The following is a 14069-nucleotide window of genomic DNA, read 5'->3' on the forward strand; positions in this document are numbered from 1 at the left end:
AAGATGCACAGGGCGTGTCGTGGCAATGTGTTGGGAACCATATATTTATGTTACAGCTCTCTGGGTCTGGTTGAAAGAAAACATACATCCAAACATACCTTATTTATGGACTTGTTGGATTATATCAACCACAAAACATTTCAGAAAATTTGCACACTCTCACTCCATATACCTGCTTACTGTCATCTATTTTCGATCACATCATCCTATATTCCCAGATACTTTTTCACTTACTGGGAGTGCATGACATGGTCTAGACAGACCGCAGTGACTCTACAACATTACTAGTAGACCTAATAAATGATTTCAGTCATGTAAGATATGTATGTCGTTTTCCCTAATGTGCTTCATTTCTGTACATGAATCACAAACTATCAGAGCGAGAAATTAAGAAAATAATTTAAAGTAACTCCAAAGGAAGAAAATACTTGACAATAAATCACCCTACAGGCACCTGGGTGTCATAGTCAGTGAAGCATCTGACGTTGGCTCAGGTCGTGACCTCATGACTTGTGTTCTGAGACTTCTGATGGCCTCTGTGCTGACAGCTCAGAGTCTGGAGCCTGCTTCAGATTCTGTGTCTCCCTTTCTCTCAACTCTTCCCCACTCATACACGTGCTCTCTCTCTCTCTTTCTGTGTGTGTATGTGTGTGTTTCCAAGTACCTCTCTGTGTCAAGAATAAATAAACATAAAAAAATTCAAAAAGAAAAGAATGAATTTAACCAAGAAGATGAAAGACCTCTTTACTGAAAACCAGAAATCAGTGGAGAAAGAATTTGAAAAGACAGAAATAAGCAGAAAGACATTCTATGCTAGTGGATCCAAAGAATTAAGATTCTCAAAATGTCCACACCACTTAAAGCCATCTACACATTCCCTAGGTGCAATCCGTTCAAACTTGAAGCACGTTCCCAAAAATAGAATCATCCTTCAAGGTGGACAGAAGCACAAAAGGCTCTGAATACCAAAGTCATTGTGAGAAGGAAGAAAACAGCTGGAAGCACCATGCTTTCTGATTTGAAACTAGATATCAAAGCTACAATAACCCAAGCAGTACACTATTGGGGTAAAAGCAGACACAGAGGTCACTGGACCAGAACTGAAGGCCCAGGAAGAAACCCACACATATGTAACCAATTATTTCACAACCAAAGAACCAAGAGTATAACCTCAGGCAAAGGCAGTCTCCTCAATAGGTGGTGCCCAGAATCACTGGGCACAGAAAAACAACAGGCGTGGAAAAACAACTTGACACCTATTTAGCATCACACACAGAAACAAAGTTAAAATGTATTACAGACTTGAGACCTGAAACCAGAAAGTCCTGGATAAGACCTTGGGCAGGAGGTGTGGGAAATCGCACAACGATGTCCCGAGTTGGGAGATTATAGGGAACGCTTTGCAGAGCAGATCACTGCTCTCTGGCCTTCCTGCAAACAGTTGCAGCAGCTCACTTACCTAGTTGGTGTGTATCTGGGGGGCAGGCGAGACTTGGCTGATCTAGTGCGTGTGTATCTAGGGGTTGGGTTCTGCATGGGCTCACCAAGTCCTTGGACCACGTTCTCACATGGAATATTTTATCCTGTCTCGATGTGGTTCGCACCATGTCTTCAATACGTTCTTTCTAGCATGTGGCCCGCTGACGTGTTGCACATCGTTTGTAGGCTTAATGACTACGGGAGCCTGAGAGCAGCTTGCGGAGACGTCCCTTAAACTACCTGTCACCTCTGTTTTATTTCCATGGGGTCTGAAGCAACCCTTTCTGCTGTCCTTGACTTTGCTGGACAAAGCCAAATGCCAAACCCACGAGAAGGTTGGGATCTCAGTCTTGACTTGAGTTTTGGGATTTGACACCAGAAGCCAAAGCTACAAAGGAAAACTAAACAAGTGGGACTATGTGAAACTAAAAAAAACAAGCTCTGCACAGCAACAATATCTTCCACCGAATGGAAAGGCAACTAGTGAATGGGAGAAAATACTTGCAAACTACATATATGGTCAAGGGTTAAAACACAAAAGGTATCAAGATCTCCTACAGCGCAACAATGCAAAAGCAAAGAGCAATGATGGACCCGGGAGAGTCCCGAAGAGGCATTCTTCCAATGAAGACATACAGATGGCCACCACATACATGAAGAGAAGTTCCATGTCACTCCACATGAGGGAAATGAAAGTCCAAAGCCAAAGAGATATCACCTGAAACAGGTCTGAACGGTCTTATCAAAAAGACAAGAAAACACAAGCGTCGGGACACTATGGAAGAAAGCGAATCATTGGGCCCTGTTGGTGGCATTGGAACTTGGTGCAGAGGCAGTCGCAAACAATGTAAAGTTTCCTCACACAATTCAGAGGAGAACATCCATATCATCCAGCAACGTCCCTCAATTACCCCCCTAGGTACAACTCAGAACACAGGAGATCACTAACTCCCGAAAATACCTTCACACCTGTTATTATGCCACGGTGTTTTATAATAGCCTGGAGGGCATTATGCCAAATGAAAGAACTCACACGGAGAAAAACACATACAGAATGCTCGCACATATATGGGGAATCTGAAACAAAAACTAAGAAAACAAAAAACAAAAATCCTCAAAACAGAATGAAACAAGCCCATCCATAAATACATAAAGATGATTGCAAAGGTGCGGGGGGGGAGCAGCAAGGAGGGAAATAGGTTAATGGTCAAGAGACATCACTGAATAAAAAAAGACCTTGTCAACAGGGAAAGACAGAGTAAAGGTGACTCAATATCTCAAATTCTAGCTTCCTCTATTTCAGAGACCTTAGTTCAGTCCCTTCCATTCACTAGACCTACGTGAATAGTAACGAATTATCAGGTCTTGGCAGTTTTTGCAAGGTGAGTACTTTACCTAAGATTTCGTATCCAAAAGGACAGAGTGCTTACATTACTAGGTAACTTAGATTTTCCATTATTTTTGTGGTTTCTGATGTCACAAAAAACTCCTTAGATCTACGTGGACACTTTCATTACTCTAAACATATGTACAAACCACTAAAACAGTACAATAAAGGTAAAGTGTATTGTCCATTGCACAAAAGTGATTGTTTTTCTCCTTGTTGTAGTGAGCGTTTGGTGACGAAAAGGTTTCAGGTATCGAGTTCCTTATCAAATTCCATGCGATGGGTTATGCAGAATATAGTAATCATGGTAATCAAGAAAATAATGATCTTCAAGAGAATCATAATCTCCCGAAATGCTGACAGAGACAACTCACCTCCCGAGGACAAAACAGATGCCTAGGAGCCTCAGCTGCTCAAAGTGGCCTACACCACACCATCTTACTGAAAACATAAAGCACCAGTCAGCTTGATATGTAAGTTTGGGAAAGCCTCAGTTCTTAGACTTTTGCTTTTGGTGAGGTCACGGTGCTGCCTGCAGGAAGTTTTCATCCGTTGTAACAGCATTGGGACACACTATTGAAATGAGAATTTCCTATGCAACAAAACTGTGTCTCTGGAAAGGACTGGGACACTGTTGGGGTCCGGACTAAATACAGGACACGGCATCGCAGACACATACACAGATGCACAAACACAAATGCCAACAACCTGACAGAGCTGGAACCCATGCAATGAAAGACCATGTGCCCAAGACCTCATTTCCAAAGGAGGCTGAGAGACCAGCACGGTCTGCTCAGGTACAAATGCACTGGTTTCTAGAGACCCGGTGGGCTCAGAGTCATTTCTCCCTCATGCTGCCTGGTGAATCCTGGAGGAGATGTGATTCATAAGGTCTGAAACTCTTGTAACACGGAAAAAGGCAAGACAGGAGGCGCTCCACGGAAAACAGGAAGCACCACGCCCCACGGATAGGAACAACAAAACCCACCAGTCTGCCTTGGACAAGGAGCTTTTCCATCCACCTTCCTCGCCAGAGTGCGAAGAAGACGTTCCCACCCAACATGTCCCAAAAAGATGACTTTGAATTCCATCCACAACACCCAGTTCTCTTCAGCACACACGTCCATGTAGGAAAGAGTCTGCACCACCCTCTAAAACACAGAAGCGCCACTTCTTCCTGGCTCACTGGCTACGAGTTCATTGATTGAATGCAAATTGCCTTCAGAAATGAAGAGCTCAACAGGGAGTTGCACTTGCCCTAATCCAGACCCCTAGCCTGTAGTCCCATTGACTCCCACGATAGAGGATCCCATTTAGCCACAAGTGGGGTGAGATCTCCCCCTCCCCATCAGAGGGTGCAACTCTGCCACGAGGGGCGGGGCACGCCGAGGCCGGGAAGGGCAGGAGAGCAGGTGTGCAGGGGGGAGGCAGGAGACCTGTGTTCACCTGCTGCTTCCACTCTCAATCCCTTCAACACCGTCCCCTGCTGGCCTCCAGCAACGCAGGCCCACCACCCTGACTCTCCCTGGAATGTTTCTCTGGAATCTCAGGTCCCTTGTGCTTCATTTTCACAGGCAGGAATGTTTCCTCCTGCTCATGGCTGCGACTTCCCTGGCCCTGCCTTGATATTTTCCCACAACCGCAGGTCCACGCTTTCTTTCCTTCGTTTGTTCGTTCTTTCGTTCGTTCCTTCCCACCTCCACCCTCCAACCACCAACGCAGTCAGACCTCCATGGCACTCAGGTCGCCCCCCACCCCCACCCCCGACCTGAGCCACGCCCCACCACCGGAGCCTAACCCCCTAATGGATCTGGGGCCTCCTCCTCCAGGGAACCCGGGTCCAACCCAGAAAGCTCACTCTGAGTCCTCCAGACTGCAGCCGCAAAGGAGCCCAAGAAGACCCGGAGCACGAGTGAGGGGGGGGGGGTTGGTCATGGAAGGGGAAGACAGAGAGGGGCAGGGTGGAAGGCCACATGGGACCTTGTCACTAGGATCTCTACCTTGGCAGCACCGCGACTGAGGCAGGTCCTGGAGGGAGGCTGTGGGTCTCAGCTGCTGCACCTTTAGGCTTCTCCCAGATGGTCTTTCGGGGGCGCCGGGGGGGGGGGGGCATCGCATGGCGCTCTGCCCCTGCAAGGGCTGGCACTCCAGCAGAGCAACCAAAACCGAGGCGTCCCGGGAGCGTGTCGCAAGCCCTGGCCTCTGGTCCAGAAGCAGCAGGAGCAGCAGGGACACCACCCTCCTAGGCTGGAGGCTCATGGCTCCCAGTCTTAACCGCGTGGGGGGCGCGAGCGCTACCGTTAGCGCTAGGGCTACCCCTAGGGCAACCGCCAAGGTTACCGGGTCACAGGCCATAGGCAGCAGCATGTCCCCGGTCGGGGGAGGCGGGGTGGGGGGCATCAGCACCTGACTGGCCCAGACACTTGGGGGCCTGGGGCGGCAGACAGGCTGGGAGCCAGGATACAGAACACCACTACAGCCTCACCTGTGCCCCTCAACGGGCTCCGCCTCTGGCCCAAGCGCATGCGCACACTTGTGCGTGCCCTCCCGCACACCTGCTTGGTCCCGCGATCCAGGCCGCCCCATCCCCCCATCCCCCCACCCCCGCCCCCCCTCAGGGGGTACAGCTCCTGGGCGACAGGGTCTGCACCACTGCACCTCGCTGGGCCCACCAGATGCTCTGACCGCCTACCCGCCAGCCTGACACCCAGGAGCCAGGCAGAGGGCTCCAGAGACCAGGCCAGTGGGACAGGGACTGGCAGGTGTCTCCTCCAAAGTGGACAACTCCCTTTCTCCCCTCAAGAAACCCAGGAGGCTTCTGCAAAGCAGGTTTCCCAGGGAGGTGGCTCAACGTGAACCCAGTGCTCCCTCTTGCATCCTAGGCCTCTGTGTTTGTTCTTCACTCTGCCTCACGTTGCCGCCAACCGTGGACATCTATCTGCAGCTGTGGACCCTCCTCGCTCGTGACCCATGACTGCAAGGGTAGCCCTAAGGGACAGGGAGACACACTGGGCACTCGAGACTCCTTCCAACTCCCTTCTCCTTGAAAGGCCGGTGCTTTTCAGCTCTGCATGCCCTTCCCATGGCCCTACCTGGACTGCACCACCAGCGGTCCCACCCTCAAGTCCACCCTGCCACCGCGGACTGTGGCACATCCTTCAACTCTGTGGAACCGCCTGTCCACCTCCACTACCTCCCAACCCCCATGTTTCCTTCACAGTGTGCCTCAGATCCCAACTCCTCCGTGCCATTTTTCTTTTCTTGGGTTTCAATTGCTTTTCAACGTTTCTTTCTTTTGGTGAGAATGACAGGCCATCACCCATGCGATTGTGCAGCAAGCATCGACTGAACGTGCAAGGTGTACCAGACCCTGCTCTGGATGGCGAAGTGTAACTGAACACAGATATATGGAATTCTTTCCATTTAACTGGCGAACTGGGCTGCAGTTTCAATATTCACACTATACTTGCAGTCATGTGGTTGATGAGCGTTTTCGTACTTGAAAACAATCCATCGTAGGAGGCCCTTCATTGACTTCTCAACCACAAGTCGTTTACTTCCTACTGGCCTAGATCTTAATGGAATTTCTTTAAATGTTTTTGAATGGTTCTTTTTGAGAGAGAGGGAGACAAAGCATGAGCGGGGGAGGGGCAGAGACAGAGGGAGACACAGAATCGGAAACAGCCTGTCAGCACAGAGCCCGATGCGGGGCTCGAACCCACGAACCGTGAGATCATGATCTGACAAGGCGGCGGACACTCAACCCACTGAGCCACCCTGGCGTCCCGATACTCTCATATATCTTAATACTATATGTCTGTAAGCTCACTAATTACAATTTTTTACTTATTGTTTTCCTAATTCTTCTATTTAAAAGTCAATGATCCTTCACTTCTTAAAGATATTCAGGGATAGCGATAAAACCTCATATTCATTAATACGTACAGATCGCACACAAACACACACATAGATGTTTACTCTTCTTGTTTCCTTCATACAACGTGTCCCGGAGGGAGAATGTTTTCCTTCAGCTCAGGAATTACCTTCGTATGTTTTGTGGTGCATATCTAGGGATGCATTTTCTATGGTTTGTGGGACATAGGTTCTCACAGATCACTACTTAAAAATCCTTGCCTTGAAAGCAAGGAATGAGTGAAAAAGTGGATATTTTAGGCACTCTAGACCAGGCTGATAACATGCTCCCAGGTGCATTTCCTTGTTCTCTTTCCCCTTGATCGCCCCTTGTGCTGCTGGTTGTGCAAGTACCTGATAACCTCGGGAGGGAGAAGGGACAAAATGGAGGAACTCTGGGGTCCTCAGTGACCACATGAAGGACTTTAGTCTCCAATCTAAACACACACCCAGCTCTGTCATGTGAGGAAATCTATGGGGACATGCTTTCTGAAATGTGGCGCGTTCTCTGGTAATTCAGCATAACCTAATACACGTACGAAATGTTAACCCGCAAGGTAACTTAGACATCAGTCTAGTTCCATGAAAATTGGCTGTTTCAGTCAGTAGGGCATGAGACTCTTGATCTTGGAGTGTGATTTCACGCCCCAAATTACGACTAGAGTGGACTCAACAGATATACGATAAAATAAGTATTGGAAAATGACCCAGGTAAATTAGACTACAATGACTGAGCTGCTAATTGGTGGGTGGGATCCCTTTACCTCCTCAGTCAGCCCCCGGGAATGAGCATCTGAGCATTCACATAGTGCCAGTGCTGGTAAGGCAGCCACGTCTTCCCTCTAGGAGTTCAAGGACTAGCCAGGAAGATGGAAAGAACATGAAACAAAAATGGGAATGACATGAGCAAGGACTCCATAGAAAAATTCAAGGTGCAACAAGTGGGTCCTGAGCTCCACCAGGGGAGGGTCTGACAAGGCTGTGCTGAGGAAACGTTAATATTTCTTGCCGCAGTGCAAGACGAGTCAGCCCTGCTCAAGTCCGAGGGAATGTATCCCGGCAGAAGGCACAGTGGAGCAGACACGCGGAGGCAGAGATCATTGTTTCAGAGGGGACGTGTGAAAGGAGACCAGGGAGACCGGAAAGAGCTGTGGAGGACAGCAGGGAGGGAGGGTGAGGAGGGCCAGGGCCTGGGGCAGGAGGACGTTGTGACTACTCTGCTCTAGTGCCGTGGGACAATATTCCCCCACCCTTAGGGGCTTCCCCATAAACTTCCCACCTCACAGGCCCAGGGGACCAGGAATTCAGCAGGGCTCAGCGGAGGGCTCCTGCCAGAGCCTCTCAGGAGGTTGGGGCTGCTGTCATCGCTCAGACAGAATCTGCTTCACTCAACCCCTGAACCCACTTCAGGGTGGTGGCAGGATTCAGTCCACATCGAGTGCCTTAGTTCTTCCCTGTCTGTTGTTGTCTCTCAGGGCTAGGCTGTGTGTACCTGTCCGTGTCACGACTCAACACGGGGGTTGGTCCCCACTGTGAGGAGCTGAGAGACAACACAGAGAGTGACAGTGAGCATGAGGCCATGCCATACACATTTTATCACCTAAACTTGTTTGGTCTGGGGCCACGGTGCCATCTTCTTTGCAACAGAAATCAAACACTACGTCCATACCACACTCCAGGAAGGAAATCCCACAAGGATGTGTTGACAGGATGGGGGCATCCCAGGGAGCCACTGAGGGGAGGAGAAAGTGAAGACCCTGCTAGGGTCAGTGCCTTGCCCAGAATCACAGACGGGTAGAAAGTCAGAACCAGGCATGACCCCAACTTCATGTCCTCAAAATGGGGTCCTGGATTTGACCCAGGATTTCGAAGGGGGTCTGGAAAAGGGTGTGTTACTGTCACTGGGTGCAGACATGGAGGTGGCGTGGGGGTGAGGCTGAAGAGGAGCGTCGCAGAAGACATCCCAGCACGTTCTTCCCTGAGGAGGACCCCCAGGCCAGGGCAACCCACTGAGTGCCACCCTGTCCCCATTGTATGTACCCAGTGGAAAGGCAGGGAATGGCTTGTGGCACACTACTGACAAAGTCTACGTAAAAGAGAGTTCTGTCCTACTAGGCCCCAACTCCAATCCCTCCTGTAGGGATTGCTTTAGAAAGTAGAGAACCTAAGCTCCTAGGAAATGTTTGGCCATCCTTCCCTAGGTGGGGATGTGACCTTCTGGGACCCCAGAAAACGAGCACTGGTAAACACACATACACACACTCACACTCACGCACGTACGCACACCTGGAAGGACTGTGGGCTGGGATCAGAGGAGCAGCAGAATCAGAGGAGGTGAGACGTTGAAGTCAATGTGGTTGGATAAACTTCCAACAGGTGACACCACTGCTCCAATTTCACAGGTATCATCCCACATATGCCTGAGGACATCCTGAGGACATCCTGAGGACATGCTAGAATGATCTCCATTGGGCGGAAAAGACACGGACCATCCCTGAGAAGCACAGTCGCGAATCTGGGACCAGAAAGAGGTAAGAAAGAAGAGTTCTGTCTCAACCCAGATAGGTCTCACAGCTGGGACCCTGGCTGCCCCCAGAGCTTCTCAGGGGACTGTGGAGAGGGGTGCATTGGTGGAACTGTGTACCGATGGGACATTTCATGGAGAATGGGGGTGAGCAGTCAGCAAAGAGAGGACTATTTGCAAAGGTGTTATCCCAGAGGGGGACTCAGGAGGCGGATCCTAGGCCGTGACATCACTTTGCTCACAATAGGCCCCAGGAAAGCTTGGAACTCCTGTAACCTGGCACCCATGTTCTAGGAAGGTCCCATACCAGGCTCACTTGCCTACAGACACAGAGACTTTAGGATGTTCTCTTGTTGTTTTCCCAGGTACCGGGGCTCTGGATGCCAGAAACCCCAGTGCGCAGGATTACTCAGATGTTGGAGAGGTTTCCTTAACCCACGCTGGCGATGCCTCAGGATGTTTTCCAGGAGGTCACATAAGGTAACACAGAGCAGCCTGGAGGAGGCCAGGTCAGGTCAGCTCATAGCTCTTAACCTTCCCTGGGCACCCCCATCCCCTCATGTTCAGTTTCGGGGAAAGGGGGACATGGGGGCCGGTCCTCCCCGGGACCGGAGCAGGTTCGGTGGCAGTGGACCACCTGGTGGACCCATCATGGCCATGCACATGTCATGCTGGAAGGAGGGAAAAGGGATCTCTGAGGTGCCTCTAACCTGTAACAGGTTGAATCCAAGGCCCTCACGCCACCTTGCTTCTCCTCCGTGGGGGAGGTGAGTGCACACTGTGGTGTCATATCTGGAATGAATTCTTATGGGTCTGAGGACAAGTGAAAGCAAGCAGACACGGCTTTGAGGACTCCTGCCTGCCTGCTGGGCACTGTCTTTACAGAGCCACATGCCACAGATGGAGGACAAGCTGAATGAGAGCCCCTGCTCTACTTCCCTGAAGGAAAGAAGGAAGCCCCATGCCATCAGGACGAAGCCCCGCTGGCTCAGGGTGAGTGCAGGTACCAGGGAAACCCAACACCAAGGGCCCAGAGCCAATGCAAAGAATCCCAGGGCCCAGAAAACACACTGCTGCTCCCCTGGTAGCTCTCGGAGACTCCTGGTCCCAGATGAACCTGGAACCCCATCTGCTCCCCAAACATGCCAGCAGGGCCCAGCCCCTGCCACGGCCAGACGCAAGGTCACTCTCCACTTATTTGGAGGAAGATCAGAAAAGAGGCGTGAGACCATTTCACGTCCCATTCTGTCTAGAATGTATTGGCATTGTTGTACACGTTTCCCCGACGAACGTTCCTAGGGGTCCCGGGTCGCCCGACCATCCTTCCACACCTTCTCCACGTCTGACACACGTTCGTGAGGAGCAGGGAGATTTTTACCCAAAGGACATGGGGCTCATTGCATTATGTCTAATGCTCTGCACTTTGGTGGCCAAGCAACACGCCCCTGGGGCCCCTCCTAATCAGGAGCAAGGGCCTTACCACCTAGACAACATTCTGGAAATGTGACCACTCACCTCACCCATTCAACCCTTCACAAATGTGGGACTGTGACAGGATTCCCTTCTCTTGCCATGTCACAGTGCTGCACTGAACATCCTACATGTCCTATTATCCTGATCCAACCTCTGCCAGGTACTGTCCCTCTCTTCAGATCCCCAGAATGGACTGTGCTGTTAGAAATCACAGGGACACTGCTGTTCATGTGGGGAGGTGCCGTGCATACTCATCTAACAATCTGACCTGAGATTCTTTTTCCTTGGTGGTTTTTTTTAAAAAATATATAGGAAATTTATTGCCAAATTGGTTTCCATACAACACCCAGTGCTCATCCCAACACATGCCCTCCTCAGTACCCATCACCCACGCTCCCCTCCCTCCCACCCCCATCAGCTCTCAGTTTGTTCTCAGTTTTTAGGAGTCTCTTATGCTTTGGCTCTCTCCCACTCTAAGCTGTTGTTTTCTCTTCCCCTCCTCCATGTGTTCCTGTTAAGTTTCTCAGGATCCACAAAAGAGTGGACACATATGGTATCTGTCTTTCCTTGTATGGCGTATTTCACTTAGCAGAACACTCTCCAGTTCCATCCACGTTGCTACAAAGGGCCATATTTCATTCTTTCTCATTGCCACGGAGTACTCCATTGTGTATATAAGCCACAATTTCTTTATCCACTTATCAGCTGATGGACATTTAGGCTCTTTCCATAATTTGGCTATTGTGGAGAGTGCTGCTATAAACATTGGGGTACAAGTGCCCCTCTGCATCAGCACTCCTGTATCCCTTGGGTAAATTCCTAGCAGTGCTACTGCTGGGTCATAGGGAAGGTCTATTTTTAATTGTTTGGAACCTCCACACTGTTTTCCAGAGCGGCTGCACCAGTTTGCATTCCCACCAACAGTGCAAGAGGGTTCCTGTTAGTCCACATCCTCTCCAGCATCTATAGTCTCCTGATTTGGTCATTTTGGCCACTCTAACTGGCGTGACGTGATAGCTGAGTGTGGTTTTGATTTGTATTTCCCTGATGGGGAGCGACGTTGAGCATCTTTTCATGTGCCTGTTGGCCATCCGGATGTCTTCCTTAGAGAAGTATCTACTCATGTTCTCTGCCCACTTCTTCAGTGGATTCTTTGTTTCTCAGGTGTGGAGTTTGGTGAGCTCTTTATACATTTTGGATACTAGCCCTTTGTCCAATAGGTCATTTGCAAATATCTTTTCCCAATCCATTGGTTGCCTTTGAGTTTTGTTGGTTGTTTCCTTTGCTGTGCAGAAGCTTTTTATCTTCATGAGGTCCCAATAGGTCATTCTTGCTTTTAATTCCCTCGCCTGTGGGGATGTCAGATCGGAGATCCTAACGTGTTCAGCCATTTCCCAACTCAAATTCTCGTGTGATTACCAACATCCTTCTTCAGAGTCTGGGCACCCAGGTCTCACTCTTGCCACAAGTCACTGACGGCTTGGGGGTTTGGTCTGCATTCTGGACCCCAAGCCTCCTGATGTCCATGGTGCTGTGTCTGACTCTGTGTCCCTCCTGTGTTCTACCTCAGGGTATGAACATCTCACCCATGCCCGACAATGAGAACCGTGAGGAAGGGACCATCGAAGGAGGCTGGATGCTACTGGAACAGCGAGTGGAGCACCTGGTACCTGCTTTCCTGGGTAGAGACCCCTCCTACCTCTTCACATTCTTGAGAACATACAGGACTTTTACTACCACCCAGCAGGTCCTGGAAATACTGTTTATGAGGTGAGCACCCTGCCCTTCACAGCCCAGGGCGATTCAGCCCCTGAAAGCTAGGAGTCTCAGGAAAGTCACCACACGTCCTGGCGTCTCACATGGTTCCTCTGATCCGGGTGGAAACACTCCAGGTCCTCAGTGGGGGCACAGCAGGGAAAGTCACCCTGGCCTGTGGAAAGCTCTGCTGGCAGGGCTGCGTCTCTGCTGGGTCATCTTTGTCCTCTTGCCCATGATCAACTTTCTGCCTCATCCCTCACTGTCGCCAGGTGTTGACTTGGGCTGTTTTCCCATTGGAAAAGGAGATTGGAGGCTCTATCTGTGTGTCTGAGTCCTGGCTCAAACCAGTCAAGGATGCCCAGGATGAGCAGCACGCCCAGACCCACACCAATATGTGTGATGGAGCTGACTGGGGCCCTATCATTCTTCAAACACGCAGGAAGCCCCACTAGGTGCAGGCACTTCTGTAGGAGCTGACTGGGATCCAATGCGCAGAGCGGACAGTACCCTCCCCTCCAGAGCTCCATTCTAGTCAGCAGCCAGGGACTCTGGATAGGACAAGACGTAGCATCCACAGGACAGCTCATATGATGTCCTTCTGGCCTCCTCCAGATACGGATGCTTCCATTCAGAGGCTGAGGAGGATGGCGGACCCCGGGAGCAGGAGAAACTGTGAGTAGGCTGAGCTCAGGCTGGAGGGCCTTCCTTCTCCAAGAGGGCAGTGCTGAGACTGTGCGTGGGAGGGGCTGCAGGACCCAGCATCCCACACGTCTGAGAGTCCTGTGAGAGGGCAAAGATCTGAGGGCTTCTCCCTGGAAGCAAGGAAAGGGGTTCTGTCCTGTCTGGTAGAGGTAGGGCTGTGGGCACAAGGAGGCAGCAGAGGGCGCCAGAGGACCACGTCAGCCCCTTAGAGAGTCCAACCCCATCCCTTCCCACTCACAGCCTTGCCTAGAGCCCCATCAGGGGACCCAGCATAACGGTTTGGGGGAGCATCACGCTCACCACCTTGGGGAACATCCACGGTGCGTGCTTAGCAAGGGTACAGGAGACACAGTGAGGGCTCAAGGAGCACATATCACCCACACGATGGGAGAACGGTGTCAGTGGGACGACACCCACATGTGCACTGAGTGCATGAGGCAGCACAGAGGCACAGGTCGTCACGTTGAAGGCACCAGGAGGGTCCCAGCAAGCCCAGGTAAGAGACAGAGTCCTCTTGTCCCGTATTTGCGCAGATTTTCGTGGAGCGCTAGGGTATGCAGTGAAGGCACTGACTCACCCCGACACCACCCCTCCACTCACGCACGGACTTGAATTCCAGTGGGAGGTAGGCAGCGGGACACAGCGAGGAGTCTGGCTGGCTTCCCCAAGAAGGACAGAGACCACCACATCATTGGTTAAGGGGTTCCCGTCAAACAGAATCTTGACGGTCCCTCTTCAGTGACCAGGTCTCTCGTCGGCGGGACTGCCAAATCACAGGTGGACAACGTACAGAAGCACCCTCTGGGCGTCCAGGAGCAGGAGGCATAGAGGCCA

At 50.9% G+C, this 14069-nt stretch overlaps 1 protein-coding gene and 1 long non-coding RNA gene across 7 annotated transcripts in view; one reads left to right on the top strand and one right to left on the bottom strand.

The window, feature by feature from the left end:
• Positions 1-14069, bottom strand: part of LOC122487691 — a 241785-nt gene that overhangs the window by 46881 nt on the left and 180835 nt on the right. The window lies entirely within an intron of this gene.
• The window catches only part of LOC122487682 (ral guanine nucleotide dissociation stimulator-like), a 146373-nt gene that overhangs the window by 30373 nt on the left and 101931 nt on the right, over positions 1-14069 (top strand). Inside the window, exons 1-5 of one of the 6 annotated variants that reach the window (XM_043588482.1) lie at positions 8895-9309; positions 9668-9782; positions 10188-10295; positions 12346-12545; positions 13146-13205. The exons of 3 other annotated variants lie outside the window; for them this stretch is intronic. In XM_043588482.1, the coding sequence (XP_043444417.1) occupies positions 9759-9782; positions 10188-10295; positions 12346-12545; positions 13146-13205 (392 nt within the window). In that variant the 5' untranslated portion in view covers positions 8895-9309; positions 9668-9758. Of the gene's footprint in view, positions 1-8894; positions 9310-9502; positions 9783-10187; positions 10296-12345; positions 12546-13145; positions 13206-14069 lie in introns of those variants that run through there. 2 more of the 6 variants (XM_043588481.1, XM_043588483.1) reach the window with 2 other exon arrangements.

Source organism: Prionailurus bengalensis, chromosome A2 (assembly GCF_016509475.1).
Source record: "Prionailurus bengalensis isolate Pbe53 chromosome A2, Fcat_Pben_1.1_paternal_pri, whole genome shotgun sequence".
Taxonomy (NCBI): Eukaryota; Metazoa; Chordata; class Mammalia; order Carnivora; family Felidae; genus Prionailurus; species Prionailurus bengalensis.